The sequence below is a fragment of the Amblyomma americanum genome, chromosome 1 (genome assembly GCF_052857255.1).
Source record: "Amblyomma americanum isolate KBUSLIRL-KWMA chromosome 1, ASM5285725v1, whole genome shotgun sequence".
NCBI lineage: Eukaryota > Metazoa > Arthropoda > Arachnida > Ixodida > Ixodidae > Amblyomma > Amblyomma americanum.
This window is the reverse complement of record NC_135497.1, coordinates 204683401-204707107: the sequence shown is the minus strand read 5'-3', so window position 1 is coordinate 204707107 and position 23707 is coordinate 204683401. Positions and strand designations below refer to the sequence as shown.

Here is a 23707-nt window from a genome sequence, read left to right as displayed (position 1 = left end):
TGCTTTGAAGTGCTTGGCGTTAATGTCATCACTGGTGTGAACTCCGCTGTACACTTACATCTCAGCACAGAGGTACTGTAAGGTGATGTGGCGCTTCTTGTTTGGTAGGACGTGCTTAAAAGTGGCCATACATCTAGAGAATTAACTTTTAATTTAGCAACCATATAGGCTTCTGAATGTTGCTAAAGGCTTTCCTGCTTGCATAATTGTAAAAAACACCCGTGATTTATACTGACTGCCACTCCCTGCAGGTTTGAGAAAAGTAAAGATAGTACATTTCTTTGTATCTGGCTTTGCATATGTAGCTACACATATTGTTCATTTCTAACCTTTCTGACCTACCTAGCATGTAAGTTAAGTACTTCGAGACAAATTGTCTAATGTGTGGTGCATGCAACTGCAGCCAGAGCAAGGTGCTTCAGCACACGGATGCCCTTGGCTTCCGGCACCACTATACTGAGGAAAGCTTAGCCCTGCACTACATATGTCGTCAGCTGCATCTTCACTACCAGGAGCGCTTGCCCTCTGCTGCCCACCACTTATGGCGCTGGCGCCAGTACCTTCTGCTTTGCGGCGACAACCTCATCAGCACAGTAAGAATGCCTGTTCCATGTGTCCATGTCTGTATTTGCATTCAGGATCATGGGGGTAAGTCACAGTTACAGACAGCATTTCTAATGCCAAGGCACTACTCCAGATGTGCCAACCCCGAGCAGGAGTCTTGTCATCTTGTATTGTCTTGTGCTGCAAACTAACCCAGCTTACCCGAGTTAGCTCGAGTTAGCTCGGGTAAGCTTGGGTAAGTTCGGAGGAGCATCACGCCAGCTGCAGCCAATGGGGAGAGGAAGCTTGGGTAAGTTTGGAGAAGTGTTGTGCAAGCTGCACCCAATGGGAGGAAGCTCGAATAAGTTCAGAGGAGCATCGCGCCTGCTGTAGCCAATGGGAGGCAGGTGGCAGTTAAACTAATGATTGGTCATGAGAGGTAGCTCGGGAAGAGCAACACGGGTCGCACAATCTCTGCCGGTGGCTGTGATAAAAACAGTTACCTGCCAGTGCAGTGGCACATCGCTGAAATGCTGCGCCACTGCGCTGGTAGTGGTATGAGGACTTGCCGCGATCCATGAATGTTAAGTAGAGAATAACCAATTCTGCATATATAGGCATTAACCCACTTAAGCTATCGCGTCATACCCTTAAGGCAGAGCTTAAATGTCCCCTTCAATTGAAGACTGAACACCTGCTTTCGCACGTCTACTCGGTTTAACTAGGTTAAACCCCTACCACTTTTCAATGCTATAGTTGAGCACGTGTGTCAGGTTTCAACATTATGAATGATCAGCAAAGTGCATATTGAATTCATTGACTTATAGTGGGGTCAGGTGGATGCTTTTCAGCTGCACAGTACTCAGCTCTGTTATATTAAAGTTTCATAGCTTTCACACTAGACTGTGTTCAGAAACAATTAATCTTTAGCCGTATTTCAGTGACTTGTCTAGGCAGTGAGTTTTGCATGGAATACCTTTTTATGACTGCCATGCCACCTATCTCTGGGATCTCAATGCCACAACCATCAAGTGCCCATTGAAAGTGTCAGATAATTTTCTTTTGTTATAGGTCTCTTAAATTCCAGTGTAATGCACCTACAAACAAGCAGTTTCAATATACAGTATGTGCGAGTCTATAGGGAAATATGGCATTCATGTGCCTAAAAATAGTGTGTAACGTGTTCTGTGTATGTAATTACTTCCTTGTCCTTGCAGCTGGGCATATAACACTGGAAGTTAATGAAGATGACGACATCTAAAGCACAATGCGAGAGGCTGGCAGTCAAACATGCGGGATTTTCGGCTGTAGCTATGGTGCAGTGGTCTAATGCAGTTGTGAGCGAAGCTGATCTGTTCGGACCACCATGGGTTCGAATCCTTCTTGCGGCTATAAAGTGTTTTATTTATTTACTGCGTCATCCACCCACCTGACACCCTGACACCCCCTGCTGCGCTTGCCCTCTCTGTTAGCAATTTCGGTACTGTCGCAGCCTCTCATGTCCTCCGGCTGTGATTGGTCCTTAGCAGTCACATGACGCCTGTGACATCATCACTGTCTCAACCAGTCAGGGAATTTCGTCTCGGGCGTTAGTGGGGTCTTAGTGGGACAATAACTCTGATGCTCTCACATTAAAAGCGATGGCCAAATTGAATTCAAAGATGCAGTGGGAAAGCCAGCTGCCTTCCGGAAGCACCAGCCACCTCCCCACTCCACCCCCTTATACTCCATTTCATACATAGCGGGCAACACTGCAGAGGCTGCGGAAGTAGCGTGTCCGTGAAACTATGTTGCTGCACCATGTATCATTTGACCCTCTCGACGCCTTGGTGAGTGTTTGGACAAACACAAAGAGCAGTATAAAATGAAGTGGTGGCACTGAAAATTATGGTCAAAGCTGTGGGGCGCTCAGTACTCGGACCCTCTGGCTATAAATTTCATTGAGTGTGAACTACTTTTTAGGCACGGATGGAGCAAGGGCGATTTTCTCTGCCAGCCATGTATCAGACTGCCAAAGTCATTCTTACTTCTCAAAGTCTCGATGCGTTAGGGGACTAAAATGTGGCAAGAAGTAAAATGAATTAAGTTCAGAAGATTTCCACTCATGGCACTTGAGCTCTATCACAACGAAATATGCTTGTGTTCACTTTGGTTGTAGGGCCAACTACTTTTTGGGGGTGGACTTACAGGTGCGCTAGCTTTGGCATTGTTGTCTGCTATGTATGAAACGGAGTATTGCTAAGGGGCTGCCCATCCACCCACTGCCACCCTCCACCCTTTTCCGCTCGCCTTCACCCTCCAGATAAATTTGTTTGTTTGAAGCCTGAGCCTAGATTAAAAGCATCAAACTAATCATCGAGGGTAAATCCAACTGGTTTTGCAAAATTGTTGCGTCAGATGTTCGATTGTCCTGTAATTTTTTCTTGTTTAAGGACACACGGACCACAAGCATGCAATTGACATGCATCAAGTTCCTTGTTGTGCAATTTGACATTTGTCTTGCCGACACATTTGTCTTGTTTTATTGTTTGATCCGCCTGAATTCATTTGTGGTTGGCTTTGCCATCCAGAAGGAGCTGAAGAGCCTGGTACGACAAGGTGTCCCAGCTGCATTCCGAAGCCAAGTCTGGAAGGCACTATACACATGCAGAGTGGCAGATATCATGGAAGACAAGGGCAGAAACTACTACAGCAACCTGTGCTGTCAAGCATCTGAATCTGAGGTCAGCAGGCATTGGAAGTGACTATCTGCTGCTGGGCAGTGCTGATTTAAGTAATAAATATCATTTCTGTGCTTTGTGTGGAACTTCTGGGTGCATGTATGCAGGTATTGAGGGGGAGCCTTTCACTTCATGCTGGCGTTTAAGTACTGTTGGCCGACACAAAAATATTGGAAGCAATTGCATCTAATCGAATCAGATTAATTGAATTCAGTGTATTCACTTCTGTGCTAGAGCCATTCTTTTCAGCTATTTTTACCCAAGTCAGTTTTTGCAGAAATAAAGCACGATCTACTTCCTTTGGACTGTTGACTGATCTTTTTGAAATTTATAATGTACAATGTCATGCATGCATAATGCTGAAGATTTTGTAGGCTTCTTACCCTCCACCATGGCAAGCAAGTAACAGAGGCAGGGTGTTGTTGTATATGTGGTTTCGGCAATGTTGTAGCGGCGGGTGCCGCTCAAGTACACGAACTGCTAGCAACCAAAACCATCCCGGTTTATTGCCACATACAGTCATATATATACACATAGCGACACTGGTGCCTCTGGCGGCAGGTGATCCCAAACCGAAACCGAAACCACATATACAACAGGTGTGTTGCTTGGCAAGTTGGTTTAACATTCTGAACATTGTAGCACAGGCAGGTGATGAACGAAGAGAGGACGGGGCACACAGGGCACTGAACTAACAAATTTAATATCAAAGGAGGGCGATCCGCACGTTTTTACACAGTTACCCATGACAAGAGTAGCCAGTGATTGTAGGGCACATGCACCAATCACAGGGGAAAGAAAAAAAACGGGAAGCGCGCAAGCGCATTTTTATAGCCCACACTACACAGAGGCAAAAAGACACAGGAGGGATTGACCCATTCTGGTCGGCCAGGTATCAGGCACGCCCCTTAGTACACTGATACTACGAAGTGGCAGTGAAGGGGAGAAGGGGAAAGGAACATAATAACAACTTTTGGTAAAAAGAAAGAAAAAGAAAATCTACACCTGCTGGCAGCCCTGTGCAGCTTGGTGATGGCAGAGATAAAAGGATAAAAGCAATAAAATGCAAAAGGCAGAACGCAAAAGACAAATAGTAAAATCTCGGAAAACGGCATGAAGACGTACATAAAAAAGAGAATGAAGTTAAAGGGTGGTTGGGACTGTGTGTCTCGTCCTCTCTCCGTCCGCCGTCTGCCAGCACTACAATGTTCAAAAGTAACAGGGATAGCTGTACTACCCTACCTAAATTTGTGCCTGGCCTATATTCAAGTAAATGCACTAAGATTTCTTTGTGGTGCTATATTTTTTTAATTTTAACAAGGAGCTGCCAAACTTCTTTTTATTTACTGCACTTTGTAACATATCTAATAGCATCTTTTATATCACTTTTTTGATTATTACTTAGAAATGCAGAGCTGTATATGAGGCTATCTGTTATCACTGCATCAAACAGTCTGACGTGTCTTACGAAAACCACAGCATCATTGAAGCAATTCTCAGATGCAGTTTGATTAACTTGTGTGTCAGTTTCTGAGGCTGACTTTGTTTTCATATTTTTGTCTGGTCTCTGTCAATGACTATTATATATTTGCACCCAGGTGGTGTCTCAGAACAAGCGGCAGATATCCCTAGACCTGCTGCGAACATTGCCAAATAATGTTCGATTCAGCAGCCCTGACGCTGATGGGGTAAGTTGCGTGCTTTTTAGCAGCACCTTGTACTTGACCTACATGTCATTATCACCTATAAACCTTCCATTTCGTCTGAGCCTCACCATTCTGTCCTGTGTACACTTGGTGTGATTGGCATGCCCCTTTAAAATGCACAAACATTCTTTATATGCACTTCCGTCTCAGGAGTTCTAGGTAAAATGTTCAATGTGGCAAATGCATTTTTAGGGGAACAGTCACATGGATTCACAGTAACTTGCTTTTTGATACAGGGGTTAAGGCAATGCTCTTAACCTCTGTTTCAAAAAATTTGTGCAGCCTACTGAATTTGTGTGCACATTTTTAAACATATTCTCTTGAACAGTTAGCTAGATTCACCACATGTCTACCAGTGAAGTTTAGTACCTGTAATGAAGCTAAAGCATCACATTAGAATATAGTTCTTGCATAATGTAACTGAGGCAAATAATGTTTGTCTAGTTTAGCTGTGACATTCACTGTAAAACCGATTACATGCGTGCTATGAATACGTATTTTTTATTGTTTTTCTAGATACGCAAATTGCAAGAAGTGCTGCAGGCAATTTGTTTGCATAACCCCAGCCTTGGATATTGCCAGGGCATGAACTTCTTGGTTGGAATGTGTCTTCTCTTCATGGAGCCTGAAGATGCCTTTTGGTATGTTCCAATGCATATTCTATGTGTGTCTTGCTTGAAAGTTTGCTGAACGTACATAGGATTGTTACAGTTAAGTTGCTAGCGAGCAGTGTTGTAGAGCTAACGGAAAACTGGTAAAAAAATAAAAATAAAAACAATGAAATTGGCATTTCAAGACTCAGAGGTGTCTCTCACTTGAAAAAAGGGTAAAAATATGGTGCCATGGCTCACCAGTGGCGAGCATTGTTAATCAACCATTTGTAAAACACTCTGGAATGCATTGTAGGCTAATCTGTTTTTTTGGGCCAGAGTTCTGTTGATCAGGTTGAAACAAGTTAGAAATATAGTCGAGCCCACTTATAACGGCCACAGTTATAACAAATGCTCGCTCGTTACAAACGAGGGTGGTGCTACTGTCAAAATATGTATCAGAGCATCGGCAGTGCTCTGTAGTTACAATGAACAACCGTGACAGCACAATTCACCTGAGTGAACGAGGAGGCGCTGTAAATTTGGTGCTGCACTCAAAAAACACATGCTCTTCCATCCAGCTTGAAGTCCAAAAAGTGTTTCTTAGCTTGCTGACTGCGTCAGTGACCCAGTGGTGACCCCCAAAAAGCAATAAAAAGTTCCCACGAAACACAAGGGCTGCGCAACATGTAACAAACGTCTACAAAAGTATATACGGTAATGTTTAGAAGAAATCTATCTTCAGATGTTCTGTAGACAATGAGGCAAAAAGAGGCGTTATATGCCTGCTAATGCTCCACCAAAAAAATAGAAACTTCTTCGTAAGAACTCGTTAAAAACATATTTAGACATTTTTATTTTTTGGAAATGGCTAATTATATAAAGCATATAGACTCAAGATCAGTATGCTATATATCTAGAACCCTCTAAAATCAACCAGTGCGATTTCATTAGGTTTTAGTGCTCATGCTTTTTTTAGAGCTGCAGATTTTGTTTGCTCAGACATGTGCAGTATAGCTCAAACTGCAAAGGGCAGGCAGCTACCCTTTGCAGCATAAATACACATGCAAATGAGGCAAGAAAACCCGCTTCATCAGTCTCTGCCATAGTTTCATTAGTTCATCAGTTTCTGTCAGCGGTGTGCGTGGAGCTTAATTGAAACCAGCATAGTCGTAGAAATTGTCTCGCGCTCTACAGTATGTCAGACGCGGACTCTATATTGCTCTTATTGTATATTGACTTCGAAAAAGGATGCTATTTGCAACAATTGTTGCGTGGACATTCCTGCTGCCCTAACGGCCATGCACAATTATCCTATGTTAATTGGCGCTGAGTCATGTACATGACTAGCTCAGTCGTCACTAATCACCGAAATAAAAGATGCATTAAAATTCATATAATTGGACTTAGGTTCACAGTAGCGTTAATTCACATCTACCAACTGTGTGTCAAGTACTTGGACATACATGCAGAGATACGTTCAGTACAAATTGCTGTTAAAAAATCTCGCTAAAATGTTCCCAAGTAAACTTCCTATCAGAGAAAATTTTAAAACATCGCGTGGGAAATGTATACTGTATTTTGAGAAGTTTTTAAAACTTTTGTGAATAAACCTCTTTTGTCAGTATGTTTTTAGTTTTTTGTGGATAAACCTCCATTGCTTAGATGTTTTTTAAGCCTTTCAATCTAGAGTTAGACATTGCTAGATGTTTGGAGTTGTTGAAGACGTTTTATAGAAATGATGTGTTTCGTGGGTTGGCACTGAAACCATCTGTGAAGCGCGCACTAATGGGCTGCAGTGTCAGTCAGTGCATGCGCATGTGCTGGTTGGTCTAAAGTAGAAGCAGAAGCATGGTGTGCGCAAAAGAGGGGCAACATTGAGAGCGAAACAGCTGCATGTTGTAATCAACCAATGGGAGCTGTTTCAGAATTTTGACTGGCGATCACTTGGCATGCCTCGCTGGCCCAGCCGGTCACATGGCGTACATTCTGCCATCAGTTCTCCAGCTTCTGCTCTGCATTTAATACATTCTGCTTGCACGTGCACTGCACTAGCTTCGTTGCTGCATCCATACAATTTTGTCGAGGATTGGAGACGTGGGGACTGACCTTCGACCAGTTGGCGTGAACATTCATATCATTATTAGTAATATTGTGTTCCTAAAGCAGCTCATTGGTAGAAATGATTTAAAGAAGTACATGACCACTCTGGAGAGCTTGGAAAGCACTCTTATAGGGCCTGCATGAAAAACCAGACTTGCATAATGGACCTTTTGATGAAATAAAGGCCACTTTTACCTGACTTTGCTTTTTGCACTGTAAATAGTGGAAGTCCACTTACTATGAACCTTGTATACAACGAATGCGATACTGTGGCCATCAGGTTTGTTATAAGTTGGCTCGACTGTAGTAGTATTTATCGCTGCTACAATTGCTGTGGTGGTGTTACACCATTTGCAGTTTAACTTATGCTACTTATGAGATCTCTAACATGCGACTTTCACAGCAGTGGTGGCTAAGTGGTTATGTGGCTCGGCTTCTGACCCAAGGGACGCGAGCTCGATCCTGGCCACTGCGGTCACATTTTGATGGAGGAAAAATGCTAGAGGCCCATGTACTGTGCGGTGTAAGAGCATGTTAAAGAAGCCCTGGTGGTCGAATTTATCTGGAGCCATCCACTACAGCATCCCTCATAGCCTGAGTTGCTTTGGGACATTAAACCGCATAAACCAAACCAAACCAAACATGCAACTCTCTTATCAACAAGATTGCACATTTTTGCTTGATCTCAGTTGCTCATATCGTGATGGCTGTTTTTTCAGGACTGATGGTATGAAGCTTCTGCAGTCAACAGTAGAGGTCTCAGCTGTAGCAAACTGTAAATAGGACTCATGACCAAATTTTTCTGAGTCTGATTAAAATTTTACATATTAGTAAACTGTCCTTGTATAAGTCTTGAAAACTTGTGTGGAAAATTTAAGAGTAGTGTTTACCGGACAACAAAACAACTCTGAATGGACTCTTTTCCAGCCACTTCTTTTCATATTTTTGTGGAAAATGAACAAACCCTTACAATATTTCCCGAAATTAGTAATCTTTTCCTTGGCTATTCCTTTTGCATGACCAAAATGTGCTTTGCAACGTTACAAACGCAAGTATTATTTTTTACTGCCACCTCTGCCTTTAGCCTCTCATTGCAGTCAGTCGCTATACACTATATAAAATGGTAGTGTCGACAACCATGAAGCGTAACACTATTCATAACCCAAAATACCTTTAATGCTACTCCTGAATCAAAGCACTATGTACATGTGCCAGCCACTGAGGGGCAGCCAAGCAATCGAGAAGGCTTCATGTCACAGGTGCCTTGTGGGCATCACGGAGCGCTACTTCACGGCCCACTACTTTGACCACAGCCTGGTGGGGGCTCAGGCAGACCAGGAAGTTCTCAAGACTCTGCTCCGTGACAAGCTGCCTAGGCTGCACCGACACCTGGCACAGCTTGACATTGAGCTCTGCACTGTCACCCTGAACTGGTTCCTTGCCATCTTCTTCGACTCCGTGCCCTTTGAGGTAGGTACCTCTTCTCACACCACCTAGCTGTTGGCGCACATCTTTGCTTCCTCAGTGCACTACTTTAGGTGCATTTAGCTCCTGCTATTTTTTTCCCTGCTGCGCATTCATCTCTTGAAAAGACAATGCATGCCCAGATGAGAGACATTTAGGTAGTTCTTTGCAGCCATGAACAAGAAAAATGGGCTTTTGTGATAGTTCTTTGCTTGAGGACAATGCCCTGTCATAAGAAATCTCGTTTCTTGATGACAGTCTTTCTGCCTTTGTACATAATCGGTTTTTTACTTAGGCGAGCAGAAAATAAAGCCAAGTTTTCAAATACAGCTGCTTCTGTCTGAAATTTGCCACTGTACATATGCACTCTTTAAGCATATGTGAAGTGTGGGGTAAAGTTGTGCAATACTTCTAGGTTTTAAGCCCCAGCTCTGTATAATAAATACTTGAAGATGTTTACACCATCTTTTCACAAGCACTTATTCCCAAGCCTACACAATATACCACGAGTGATCATCAATGAAAGCTCAGCCTCATTTTCATTTTTTTTTTTCAAGGGACATATTACTCCCTTCATCTTGTGCACAGAGAAATGCACACTTTGTGAAGTGTATAGGGCACACTTATAGTGTTCATTTATGGAGTTAGAGTCTGTAAATTAATTAAATGCTTATGTGTTATCATAAAACTTTCACTTATCACAGCAGGCTGCTTCAGCTCTCCGTTTGGCACGCTTGTAAAGATTCCTTGCTCTTGCGTTTAGTGGTTAAACTTTGGATTTAACCATGTCGCAGTGGCCATGTGACGACAGCCAAGCAGCACAGAAAGGATGTGGAAACACATGCTAGCTTCAACAAAATGCCTTTTTGTTTATTCTGCCTCATGATGCTGATGGTGCTGCAATCAAAGGATCATGAAAGTGATACCAAAGCATATTGCAACTTACATTCTGGTCTGTGTGCAGTCTTAAGCTGACAAATTTTACAACTAATTTCGTTTGATATTATTCCATACTTACAGATGTGTGTTGACTTGTGAACCCAGCAGTGAGGGCGTGGCAAAGTTGGAGTCACTGCAAGGGGTGAAAGGAATCCAAACAGGATAGAGTTTAATCTAAATTTCTTAGTACTAGCCCTTGTTGTAATGCTGTGATATGCAGCCTGTTCCCAATATTTTTTGTCCACTGAGTATTGTACTGCACCTTATGTTGGTGTAAACAGCTGTTTGTCCCAAAGAACACCACTCTAAAGGTCCTTAGGCAGTTTAGGCATTTTGAATGTATAGAGCTTACGGTGTCAGTAGTCTTGATCAAATATTCCTTCTTTTTATACAAAGGCATAGTGAAAGTGTGGCTGACTTGTTTGGAGCTCCGTTCCCCCAGAGGGGGTTAATCAAACTGGCTGGTTTCCTCCTCACTTCACCCTCTGCACAATTTGAAGGCCGAGAAAAGTCTCCTTCCCAGAAAAATTGCTCGCTATGCCGCTCAGGTTTGCAAGCTCCTTGCAAACCTTAGCGGATGAGTGTGACCTCCCTCTGGTGGTCGTGCTGATCTTTACTATCACTTTCAGTGATGTCAGAAGTGAGTGCTGCTATGACACCAGAATTGAACCAGGCTGCACTAATCTAAAAAACTCCACAGGACCTGATAATGCTCCTGTGGAGTCTGTATGAAATTATCATAGCTAGAAATGAAGACTTATTGCATAAGTAAAAGAAAAAAAAAACAGCGCTGCTGTTATTCCCATTGGCTCTCATCTCCTAAGGCCCTGCAGAGGCTATAGGCAGTGCATGCAGTAGTCATTGATTCAAAAGGAGGGTATGTCAGTATAAGTAGCGAGCCAACTTGAGTGGCTGCAAATGCTCTTTAGAAGAATTACTTTACTTCTTTAGAAATGTTAGAAATGTTTGTTCAAGGGCATTCTTTATACTATTAAGGGTGACTTCTTTCCAAAAACCTTTGGCTAAATCTAATTTAGGGGCCATTTAATGGTTCAAAAAAGGTTTGACTTGCAAGAGCAACCTACTGGCTTCTGAATGATTGCAGTCAACTTTGAACACTTTGAGAGTGCTACATCTAGCCATGTAAGAAAATTCAAGAGCCCTTCAGTTTCAAAATACATGTCTATTCACAGTCCATCAGCTGTGGGAGCAAGTTTTGTATGTGTAGTCCAGGCCCCAGGATACATTTCAGGCACAAGGGACATAATGGCTTGCAATATTTCCACACATTTATTATTGTCAAAAGGCATGTTTTAATGTTTGCACACACTGGCTACTACACCAAGCTTAATTATATATTACTATGTTATGTATTACTGGCTTGAAACATAATGGCCATAATATGTGCAAACTTTTGAAGGGGTAGTTTGAAGGGAGGAATGTTCATCTGGTACATGACCAAGGAGTCACCGCAACTGGCCATACACATGCAGTGCTACCTGCCAGTGCCACCTCGGTCACTGGCATGCATGGAGCATGTGTGTTGCCATCTCTGGACCGCAGTGAATTCCAGCATGGGCTTGCAGGCCTTGTTTGAAGCAGGTTCTGGCATGCCAGTTTGATGCCAATGTCATGTCTTTCAATTTCCACAGCTATTCTTTGCTTACTGCCAGTCTGATAGGTGACGATTTACTGGGCCTGGGCCAGTGAATCCATTGTAAATGGAATGCCTTGAGCATTCTACCATGGATTAACTGCGCGCTTGAACAGCCTGATGAACGCCATGAATGAAGACTGGTTGCAGAGTCCTGTACCTAAGTGCAGGTGGGAATGTTGAGCTTTGTTAAAATGGATGTGAGGCTCCTGACTGATGCTGTTATGGAAGGCTCGATTGGTGTTGGGCATCAAGGCACCCAGCTTGCATGCTTCCCCAAAGCTGTAGGCTCATTACATTTATCATTACAATAGTCACTGACGTCTTCGTAATAGTAGCTGACTTCTCCTGCATTGACAGACTTCTGTTGGTGCTGCACAGTGTGTGCATCTTGATGTTAGTCTCAGCCAGCTGCTTTCTCTCAGCATAGTTTATGTTCTTGTATGGTTTGTCACCTGCTTAGCCTCCTTGCACTACTGTTCAAGTAAGAAATGGAGCACAAAGGATTGAAATTTGTTCACAGGTCCAGTCTAGCTGCTGCTGTATGCACATGCCCAGCTACTGGCAGATTCAAATGGGTAGTTTGATGAATCTTGTTTGGGTTGTCCCTTTTTTCAGACCAGACCAGGTTGAGCAGTATCTATACATGTGCTCAGCATTGACGACTTGAAGAAGGGAGGATTACAGGGTCTTCAAATTCTCTGAGACTTCCTCATGGCATTGTTCTCAAGGGCTAGCAGAAGCAAGCCATGTGAAACCTTGATCAAAAATCCCTTGGTCATAAAATTTGTTGCTAAACCATGTAGCCTACAACTTGTGCCACACCTAAAGTTCCAGACCTCTAGAGAGTACAGGGACTTTCTTCCTCATCTCTCTGTAGCTTTGAAGGATCAGGGATGCCACCAGGCCCTGTCTAGAGGACTCAGCAGCACTTTGACCTGGAAACTTTTGACCAAGGCTTTAGTTTGCTTCAGGGCTGCATATTGGCCTATTGATAATGTGAATTCTTGTGCACACTGATTGATGTTACTTACTGGGCCCTGAATAGGTTGACAAATTTCGTGGCTATGCTGTACAGTTGCCAATTTCCTATGCGTGCTTGTCGGCTAAGTTTTTCTTGGACGGCCATCCTTTGAAAATTTTGCATTCTTCCAGGGTAATGGACACTGAATGCATGAAGTTGTTAGTCGACATGCAGGGCAGGTCTGTGTCAGAGGGGTTATCATAGCAGTTAAAGGAGCCCTTCACTGATGCACTCAGCCTTATATAGTATGATATATGGGGTTTAACGTCCCGAAGCAGCAAATGAGCACTGATGCACTCAACCTTGTACTTGTGTCGGTGAGGAAGGCAGATCAACTTGAGCCTTTTGAGCTTGTTGAGCCTACCTTCCTGAAAGTCCTGTAAGTCTTGAAAGTCTGTATAGGTCATTTTGCGACAACTTTTGGCAACCAGCTTGAGAATGAAAATCGCGACAAGCAGTGACTTACAAGATGATGCTGTGAGTGTGCAAGTTTTGAACATTGGCTTCTGTTGCATGGACCGAAGGCTAATGTAGCTGCCATGTCAAACTTTGGAACCTTCTTCAAGGTTGTTATTGAGTGGTGGCAACTTGAAGATAGTTCACCCCTTGGGCATGAGATGAATGGAGGAGCCATGCTGTAATGCCATGAGCATGGTCTAGAGAACCATTTGAAGAACGATGATGGTGTAGTTCACAGAAGCAGCGGACTGAGTCTTGTTAATGAACTTCTAGATCCTCTGGCATCTTCCTGGCATCGACTGTGAGTGTATATTCGTGATACTTAGTTTTCTGGCACGTACTGAGGTGGCACATATGTTGATGTTAACTCATTACTCAATGGCCTCTCAGATGATCTTGGTGCTGGTGCAGTGGCACTGTTGGTCCTAGGACACATTAGTTTTCCAGCATATCCCTTAGGTCTTTTCATCGTTAGTCTTTGTCACTGGGTAGCTTTACACTTAAGTGATTGTCATTCACCTGGATTGGTTGGGCCTGCTTGCATTGCACAGGTCACCACGATAAGTGCGAAGGGAAAGTTTGCTCAGCTTCCAGTATTCTTATCCCGTTTTATTGCAGCTTGTTATTAACTATCCTGTTGATGTTGGCCTGGACAGGCTTAGCTGTAGGCTAAAATGTCTGTATTAAGTAGTGTTGCATGCAGTGGATGTTGCGGCTTGCGCCCTGTTACTCTTTAGTCTGTTGCTGTGGTGTTGGCCGTAGGATGCAACTCGGGAGCTGGTGAGACCACCCACTGCTGGATAGCCAGCACAAATAACATGGTCACCTGGCTGCATCTGCCTGATCTCTGATGATCCTGCATCATAGCCACTCTGAACTCCTGCTTACTTGGAACAAAGATTGCAGAGATTCAGTGCTGTGGAAGGAGTACTGCGATCCTTTTTTGGTGGCTTTCTCAGCCCGGATCAGTGCATGGCTGTGCTCAGTGGAAGGGCTAGAGATTTGCAAATTCTTGGAATGCGCAATAAAACCTTCGCCCTTCACCCCTAGCGCCAGGAAAGAAGTGAGTGACACATAGTGGAAGAGTGACGACTCGGCTTACCCACTGCTTCACCATTCTTCGAAGATATTTCTTAGAAGCTAGTTCTGTAGAACATGGCGAATTAAATCACACATACATGACATGCATTCCAACATCTAATTTTGATGGATCACCACTTAGCCCAAATATTGCAATATTAAAAGGAAGCACTTGTCTTAAAGGAACATTCTGCTGTCAGAGAGGAGTATGAAAATATTGGCATATTCTTTCAGATCTTTCCCTGTGATGACAACAATGACAGCAGAACACGTTATGGCAGGAGCTTATATTTTAATCAGTTGCTGGGCGAGTTGGTATTTCATCCTTACATTGGCTAAGAAAGTCGGTCCTGAACCAACGGTAGTGCTGAGCTATGTTCAAACTTCGCAGCTCTCCATCCAGCCTGGCTATATCGCCTGGAGTGGACTTGCTGTACTCTGAATAGGAGTGAGCGACATATGGAGGATTATAATTGCTGGAAGATACTCCAGACGTCATATTTTCTTTTCTTTTACAGCTATCTGCCATTTCTTACATGGTTTAACTCTGCTTTTTCATCACCTCTTGAAATGTTTTGAAACAGATAAAAGGCCGCCTCCGTCTGGAAGAGGTTGAAGTAACGAGCGTTAGCTGTTTGGTTTACTAGATGAAGAAAGTGAAGAAGAACGCGCCGCTCGTCTTGAGAAACGGAATGTAATAAATACCATTTGAAATGGGGTGGATTGCCACCATGCTGGCTACGCGTGCACGCACGCCACCTAGGGGAACGATCGCCACCTAGCGCCATCTATCAGAGAAATTAAGATGCATGTCTACCCATTGTCGAGTTGCACCCCCTCAATATACGTCCCAAACGGAATTTGCTTCGTTTGGGGGGTCAAGGTGGGCCTAGAATTCGGCTTGCAGTGCGATATGGTAACACTTCAATTAGTAATTGCATGTATACAATGTTTACCTATTATTTAATTGTGGTTTTATTTCTATACCACAATCCATAGAGTTTTATTTGCCTACCAAATTCGGTACACAACTGTCCCCAGGTGGGATGGGTGCCTGTTGTTCTTGGAGTATATATAGCGGAACGAATGTACACATGTATAGCGGTCCCGTAACGGGATAGTTTTCCTACCCGTTTTAGGATATTTTTTGGTGAGGGGGGAAAGGGATGAGAAGGCACAACCAATTTTAATGGCCGCCATCTTGGATTGGAGAAACTGAAACTATGCCACCATTTCGTCCCGACGTCATACTCACCTAGTTCCACCTCTATCCACCATATTGGACCGTGACGTCATCATTGTCATGTGGCAGTTCTTTCTACAGTGCTATTGTAGATGGCGCTACAAGTCTCAACGCGAGATGTGCTGTTTTCTAGTTGCAGCCACAGATGGCGCTTTGATCTCAGAGCCGTAGGAGACCTCATGAAACCTCGAAATGTGATGACTATTTGCTGCCACAGATGGCGCTGTGATCAAGGGTGTAGCAGATCCCACGAAATCTCGAAACGTGATGAGTAAGAGCTCACGCTCTTAAAAGCAGGCTGCCTTTATGCTGACTGAGGCGCCGCCTGGCGGCGCTGCTGACGGAAAAAAATTGGTTGCTGGTATCTGTGATACATATCACCAGTCTTTTTCTGTTCAAAGTTATTTTAAAAATGGCTTAACACTTTAAACTGTAGTTTTAGTAAAACCTAAGCATCTCAGTTAATGTCAGACTCATTACTCTGCTGATCGCCCGTGGCTGCGGCCTAGGCGACGGGGTTGTTGAGTCTTTAATATTAGGGTTGGCAGATGCCGACTACCATGGGAAAGCAGCTTTTCCATATTGAAAAGTTACATTTTAAATTGTTCTGCCACATTCCTCAGCCCACAGCCGGGTATATGTTTATTTGTGCGAGGAGCTTTCAATTTCTGCACGTAAAATATGGCTTGTAAAAGTCACTAGACTGTCCCTTTAAATAAGTTTGTACTTTGATGGTTGACTGCACTTGCAGCATATGTCATATGTGCCACATTGTGCAGAATTTATTGTACTAGAATAAGCAAGCGACATGCATGGTGACACAGTAGCCAGCTGTTTAAATTCATTTTATTGTATCTATGTACAAGACAAAACACAATAAGCAGCATACCTAGGCCCATCTTGTCTACACCAGTTGTCTAAGACAGTTGCGCAAGCACGACTGCACCTGTACAAAAGCCTTATGAGAAAAAATACCTTCAAGGCTTTCTTATTTTTATATAATCTACTAAAGCTAGGCCTCACTTATATTAATTAAAACATCTTGCACCCAGCAGTACACTTTCTTCATCTCAAACATGACGACTTAAATGTCAAGTGTATATATATCGTACACTACTTACAGCAAAACCTCTGCTCAGGAAATGCAATTGCAACAAATATAAAGAATAACAAAGGCCTAAATAAATAAGCAACACATAACAAATTCCTCTAATTGTGTTGAGGAAAGGATGCTTTGTATGAGATCTGAAATAACAAAAAAATGCCACAGGATGAACTGTTACCAAAAACTATGTGCCAATACCAACAATGCATTTCTAGGACTGATGCTTTTGACATCTACCTATGAACCGCTTGCCATCGTTGCTATACACCGTAATCATCACCACATGATTCATTGTGAAAATTGTGCACCATTTCCCAAATTCATTCTAGTTCTGCTTTTTTTTTTTGGTTGAGTCAGCATCTCTGTAATGTAAGGCATTTTCCTAAAGTAACATCAACAGATGCAGTCAATGGATTATAATGAACATGGGTATAACTCCTGTAGTGTACGGTTTCTGCTTGTACTCGTTTTGACATCTGTTTCAGCTCATATTTGCAGCCTTATTGAATGAAAAAAAGCACTTCGAAAACACATAGGGAAGTTCTGCCGTGTCGGCACATCACACAGCTTGCTTTCTTGACTAGCTGATGGCTTGTCAGGGACATGTGAGGAACATGTGTTATGCAGTGACTCAAGTGTTAGACGTGACTGTAAATGTGACTTGCACTGTGAATGCTGAGCTGGCCTGCACTTGCATCTGCGGACATCAAGGACAGTGGCTGAGAGTTTTGGAGCTCATGTTGTTAGATACTTGGCTTTTCTTTTTCTGTGTAATGAAGCGCCATACCTTTCTTCAAGTATAACTGCTGGTTTTTTTGCTTGTGGACCTAATTACTGAACACAAAAGAGTTCCAAGCTTGCATGAAGAATAAATGGGAGTGAGCACAGCCAGTCTGTAACAGCCTGCCATTTACAGTTGAAACCATTCCGACAGCTACTAATTCTCTTGTTCTCCTGCCTTTGCTGCCAATATAGGCACGAATCTCCTTCCATGAATGAGATTTCAGCAGATGTGTTCTTATTTGTCTTGCTTGATGTTGTGCACAATGTGCTAGGCTGACATTCTTTTCTTCATCTTTGTGACTAGGCTTTGAAACTGTCACGTAACGCTTGCCCATTGTTTCTTTATTGTTTCCATGGTTGCAAGTTTGCAGTTAGGCTGCTTCATAGGTTTTGTGTATTTTTTTAAATCCTGACGCCTTTCATTGTAAACATTTTCTCTGTTTTCAAGATTGTTCCCAGTTAACTGAACAATTCTTTCCTATAGACGCATTTGCTTTTTGAACAAAGAAGTGAACTGTGAAAACTGCAAACTGCTGTAGTTTCGTTTTTTTACAAAGTTAGGGTATTTGTTGTTCCTGCTTCAACGCATATGTTCAGAGTTTCTTTGACTGCAGCAGAAATGTATTCATTTGTTCAGTGTTTTTCTAAAGGGCTCGAAATAGAAAAATGCGTTGTTATTCAAAATTCCGTTGATGCAAAAACTAAATATAATTGCTGTACTACTTTTGTTTGCAGATTCTTTTGTGGTTAGCTATTATGAGTATGCAGCCTTAGGGTATAGACCCTTATCCTCATCTTTTTTTCATTCTCATTTTGATCTATTTATTTTTTCCCTTTATTAATGTCCTCTTCTCATTATTCTCTCTGGAAGAATATACCTTAATATTCATTACATTATTGCAAACATTTTCTATTAGCATCTCTGCAATGATCTTGCAGATCGCCGACCACCATTTTACTGGGTTCTTTGCGGTGAAAGCTCGCCGAACAATGATTGACAGTGTAATGATCAAAGCGAATGACTGCTACTAACGTCCCCCAAAAAGCAGTGGAATCAGGGTTGAACCTATCTTCAATAACAATCATAGTCCAGTTAAACTTTAAGATGTTTCTAGTATATTTGAAGTACTGTCATATGTGATGCTTAGTGAATGTAACATTAACATAAAGTAGTGGTTTTTCTACCATAATTGCAAAACACTGGAAACACTGGAACACTGGAATAGTACTTTGATTGTGTGAGTGCACAGAGAATTATTAGCAGCTGGTTCAACTAAATATAGATACTCTTGGCTTTTATATTTGAGTGTTATGAATAACGACAAACTCATTATAACCATGTCATTTCTCACTAGGAGGCAGGAAGTGTCTTCTAGGTCTACACTGATGTCTTAACACACTTCTACTTTTATGTTGGTGAATGTTGTTCACCTTCTACAGCAAAATCCATAGCACAGCTCTCTCGCTGAGAGAAACACAGGAAAGGGCATTTGATTGTGCTGTTGCTTGAATGTTTACTGGGTGTTTCGTATAGTCATCAAGGTTAGCCTTTCTTTACTAATGTTATTCCTAGAGATGATTGAAGGCTTGTCCAATCTCAAAATAAAACAAATATTGTTTTGTTAGGATGATAATAATAGAGGAGTTGCTTTTTATGCTTAGTTTAGCTTATTTTATGTTCTGTGCTGAGGTAATTGAAGGTCATGGCTCTTTGCTGTTGCATATTGTGAACAGCTGTTGTGTAAAAATGCTGCCAGGGACGGCGCCAGGATATTTTCAGCTAGGTGGTGACGAGAATAAGGGAGGATGGCTATTCAAATTTGGGGTAGGAATGCTGCCCGCATTGCATTGCTACTCATGAGGGTAAAATAAATAAAATCAACAGATTGCAGCAGCGAGAGCTTCACACACTTGCTTACCAGCAAGAGGGCCTAATACGAGCTGCATTATCAGGAAGTGTCTTCCTTGCAACGGTTTGAAGGAGATACTTAAGAAGCAAAAACAGTGCACATACACGGGGAGAGAAAGAACATAACAGCACAACTCACTGTGCCATCCTGTTCTTTCTCCTCCCCATGTTTCTGTGCTGCGTTTCCTTCTTAAGCATGATATACAAACTTTCCCAAGTCTCTGCCTTAACACTGAAGCAAATGCTTGGTAAATTAAATTTTTGACCGACAAATGATTGGGGTGGTGGCCACCACCCCTCACCTCCCTTGGCGCCGTCACTTAATGCTGCCGTTTCATACACGAGACGTAGGATTAAGGTGGTATTAGGTTGACAGTACAGCACCTTCAAATGCCCTTAAATGCCCACATCAACATCTCTCACAACAAGAAATGCAAACAAACAGCACACTGGCAGGATTGCCCTCTTCGCAGGTGTGTCGTGTGGACATGCTGCTAATATTATGGGCACTGTCAAACACTGGGAGGAGGGTGTTGTGGCAGACTATGCTGCACATGCTGTGACTGGCATGCAGCATTTTTGGTCTGTCCATTGCAGCTGACATTGACCAGAAGCACAGAAAAAGCTTAGGCTGCTTCCCAGAGAGGCTGAAGTCATACGCTGAAGCTCACTTTGAAATAAGAAAGGAAGGTGTAGGCAAACACAACACTAGTTACACATGAAATTCTTGTTATGGGCTAGCTGACAGAGAGTTTAACAACACTGTCAGAATTTTTTTGTCCTTGTGTTTGTGGTGAAATGCCTGCAGATGTGCTGATTCAAGTTCTGGCCATGCACTGATGATGTGTGCCTTCATTGAATAGTGGCTAGAGGCTCTCAGACAGGCCTGGCATTCTAGAAGGCAGTCCCTAAGTGCCAGGAAAGCCATTGCCAGCTTGCGTGGTGTCCGTGATGCAAACAGTGTACCTTCACGTCACTCATCTATTGGTCCCTTGAGTGTCGTCATGCTGTTAGGTGGACAGGCTCTGTGATGCTACAGCTTGTGTTGCCCACAGGAACAACTTGTCCTTTATGGCACTGGCGAATTGCTGGCTCATCTCTTGCTGTGCACTGCATGCGTAGTTCTTCTGCACACAATCACACAGCTAGCATCGTAGCACATGTACAACACACTTGTTTTTATAAATTAACTAAAGAGCCTTTTTCTGGCTGAGTCCAAAGAAGATACATGAATGCCAGTTGTCACTCATTCAGGCAGCTCTGGCCTTTGTCCACCTTCGCTTCTTCCTTCTTGTGGCAGGTCTCAGTTTCATCTCCACCCTGGAAAGTTGCACCCATTCAAGGGCATCCATGTCGTACCAAGTTAAGCCAACATTGTATTTGCCGTTAATGTTTACATATTGGCAGTGGTTATACCACCAGCCTGAAGAGTAGTACACAGCGCAGTGGGTGCTGCTGAAATCATTATCTCTGTCGGCTGTGCTAAATGCCATACCCGAATGGTACTCAAGGGCATTGCTGGCATTTCCGTGGTAACCCAATACTTCAAGTCGATATCTCTGAGCTTCTGAACCAACTGCAACATGATCATATTCAACAAACTTGTAATTTCCAGACACATCCCAGAGGTCAATACGAAGTGAGTAGTTTCCGGAAGAGGTGATCTCATGTAGTGCATCATTGCCTAGCCAGTGCTCTCCAGACACATCACCAAAACCTCGCTTATAGTCATCCCAGTTGCGATAGAAGTCCTCAGAGCCGTCACGTCGGCGCTGCACTACTGTCCAGCCACCACCGTCTGTCTCCATGTCGCAAAAGACCTGGCGGGCTTTCTCGGCATTACGGGGGTGGATAAGTCGTACTCCACTGCGTTGGCTGTTTGTAGTGTAACTGATGTTGGACGAACAGTCTGCAAAAGAGAAATTAAAGACAAGCTTGCTTAGAATTGGGAAGAATTCAACCTAATTTTTCTAGCTTGTGTACACTAAGCTAAAGTAAGTTCAGTAGACACCCTTTCAGGCAAACTCTGTTATTTTAATATCTCTAATCAGCCAAACAGCTTGGCAACCACAGTTTAGTTTGCCACACACGGAACAGAAAATATCTGTTCAATACGAACCATTTAACTTGTGTATTGACTAACATGAGCTCTTGCTGTGCCATAAAAGCGTAATTAAACGGGCTGGCTACTCCTGCCTGGCAAAAGCAGTGGGGAATTGTGAGTGGCCTTACATGTAACACATAATTAGGCACATTCTCTTCATTATGCACATTAACAATGTTTTCAGGATTACAAAAGTTGTGAGCAATCTTCAGGAAGCATCAGGCAGATGTTCCAGTAAGTGGCAATAGAACACTTATCACTGTGTCACAGTACATTTTAATATTGACAGCAGGTGAGAATATTTGGCTAAGTAGACTAAGCAGATTCATTTGCCTATATTCACTGAACATAAAATTAGCTCCTACATATGCAGCCCTAGTAAATCACAAAAGCATATTATCTGAGTAGCTAACAGCTGCAGGAGGTAACAATGGCATACACATAGTGATAGCCACACATACTAATTGGCAGTGCTAAGGTTGTAGGTGTCTTCAGGGATATTAATATGTGCCAAACTATATAAGCGCATGAAACTGTCTATGAACACTACGTTGCTTATGGATATTCACATTGTTTATGAACACTTGCCTTGGGGCAAATTGTCCTCTATCTTTTCCACTTCTCCTTCAAGACGTGTGATGTTCTTTCTTATCTTAGGCACTTCTTCAGTCATGTTGTGTAGGATGCTGGCCAAGTCTTCCTGCCTTCTCTTCCACTCGTCAAGAACCTCACGGTTAACTGCCTTGTCCAGTGACCTTGCAAGCTGTGCTAGTTTATGACTGTTGCGGTCAACCATCTTGGAAAGCCGCGTACTTCCAACTTCAAGGTTTGCAATCTTCACCTCTTGGGAAACCCAATCACTACCTGCTTTGCGACTTGACACTGTTGTGTTGAGGACCACTCCTTCCAAGCTGAGGATCTTGTAGCGAGTTTTTTCAAGTTCAGTCTTTGCCTGAAGCATGTCATTTTTAAGGCCAGCAAGGGAGGCTCGTCTTGTGAGCTCATCCTGTCGGACAGCCTTGGCTAGTGACAAAGCAGTGGCCACGTCAAAGTCGCACTTGGAGACTTCCTTGCGTAGATCAGTCAGACCCCTGTCCACTTTCTTCTCAAGTGAGCGCAGGTCCCTGAAGAGCTCTACAGTTGAAGCATGAACCTTGTCAACACTCTGGAAGCAGCTGGAAATATTCCGCACCTTTTCACTTTGTGCCAGAACTTGGTCTTCTAGCTGACGCAGCTGGCTATCAATCTGGGTAGAGTAGGCTGTGCTGGAAGCTCCTTGTAGTGAAGCCATTGCCACGGACAGCTCAGTGCTATTTCGGCGTATTCGGCTGATGTCCTTTGCCAGTTTGGACTGATCATGAGAAAGTATCTGGACATTTTTCTGCAAACTGTGCACCAACTGCCAAAGGTCCCGGTGGTGTCGAACTTCATGCTTTGGGGCTTCTGCATCTGTATCTGTTGAGGAATACAAAAAATATGTTTGAGAAAAGTGAATTCGAGTGAAGAGAAAAAAGAAAAAAATGTAAATTTGTTCACATTGCTATAATCCAGCAGTATTGGGTGCCTTATTTAACTTATAATAAGCGAGTAATTACTCATTGGCATCCACTCAAGCACAGTCATTTGGCTAAGCCTTAAGTGCTTTCCTCTGTAGCCGCGCTTGGCAGTCTGGTTACTCACGCCATTGTCGCCTACTTCCATGTTGTGTTGTTGGCTCTGGGTGATCATGGCTACACTTGGGCGGATGCCAATGAGTAATTACTCACTTATTACAAATCTACTCAACCATGGGGGATTCCCCAAAGCATTTCACCAACACAGTTCCCACTTCGAGTTATTGACCAATTCGCTCTCGCCCTTCCATAAGCTTGCCGTCCCGGTTAGCTCAGTTGATAGAGCTTCTGCTCCGGTGAAGCGGTAGTCCCGGGTTCGAACCCCAGACCAGGACGAATTTTTCTTTAACTGCGAAGTTTCTGAGAAAGCTGTATAGCTTTCCTCTGTAGACATATGGCTGCGCTTGGGTGATTGCCAATGAGTAATTACTCCCTTATTACAAATCTACTCCAACCTGGGGGATTCCCCTTAGCATTTTACCTTATATAACTTAAAATTTGTAATGAAAATGAATTCAAAAACAAAAAGAGTGGCAGGCCTTGCGAATTGGCAGTCACATAGCACAAACACTGGTATTTTCTACTGAAAATAACTTTACCAGTTAGTTAATAACTAACTTTTGGAATGCTGGATATATGTGAAAAGTTTATATTAGGAAGTTTTAAAA

At 43.0% G+C, this 23707-nt stretch overlaps 1 protein-coding gene and 1 pseudogene across 5 annotated transcripts in view; one reads left to right on the top strand and one right to left on the bottom strand.

Moving 5' to 3' along the window:
* The window catches only part of LOC144114520 (uncharacterized), a 436123-nt gene that overhangs the window by 57404 nt on the left and 355012 nt on the right, over positions 1-23707 (top strand). For 2 of the 4 annotated variants that reach the window (XM_077648322.1, XM_077648320.1), the window contains 5 exons: positions 404-593; positions 3117-3266; positions 4862-4951; positions 5486-5610; positions 8922-9132. In XM_077648322.1, the coding sequence (XP_077504448.1) occupies positions 404-593; positions 3117-3266; positions 4862-4951; positions 5486-5610; positions 8922-9132 (766 nt within the window). Of the gene's footprint in view, positions 1-403; positions 594-3113; positions 3267-4861; positions 4952-5485; positions 5611-8921; positions 9133-23707 lie in introns of all 4 variants that reach the window. The other 2 variants (XM_077648321.1, XM_077648319.1) reach the window with 1 other exon arrangement.
* LOC144114521 (uncharacterized) overlaps positions 16354-23707 on the bottom strand; it is a 50413-nt pseudogene continuing 43059 nt past the window's right edge. The window contains exons 4-5 of the transcript XR_013311046.1: positions 22015-22881; positions 16354-21231 (exon numbers count right to left, since the gene is read on the bottom strand). The product of XR_013311046.1 is annotated as an uncharacterized LOC144114521 (transcript). The remainder of the gene's footprint in view (positions 21232-22014; positions 22882-23707) is intronic.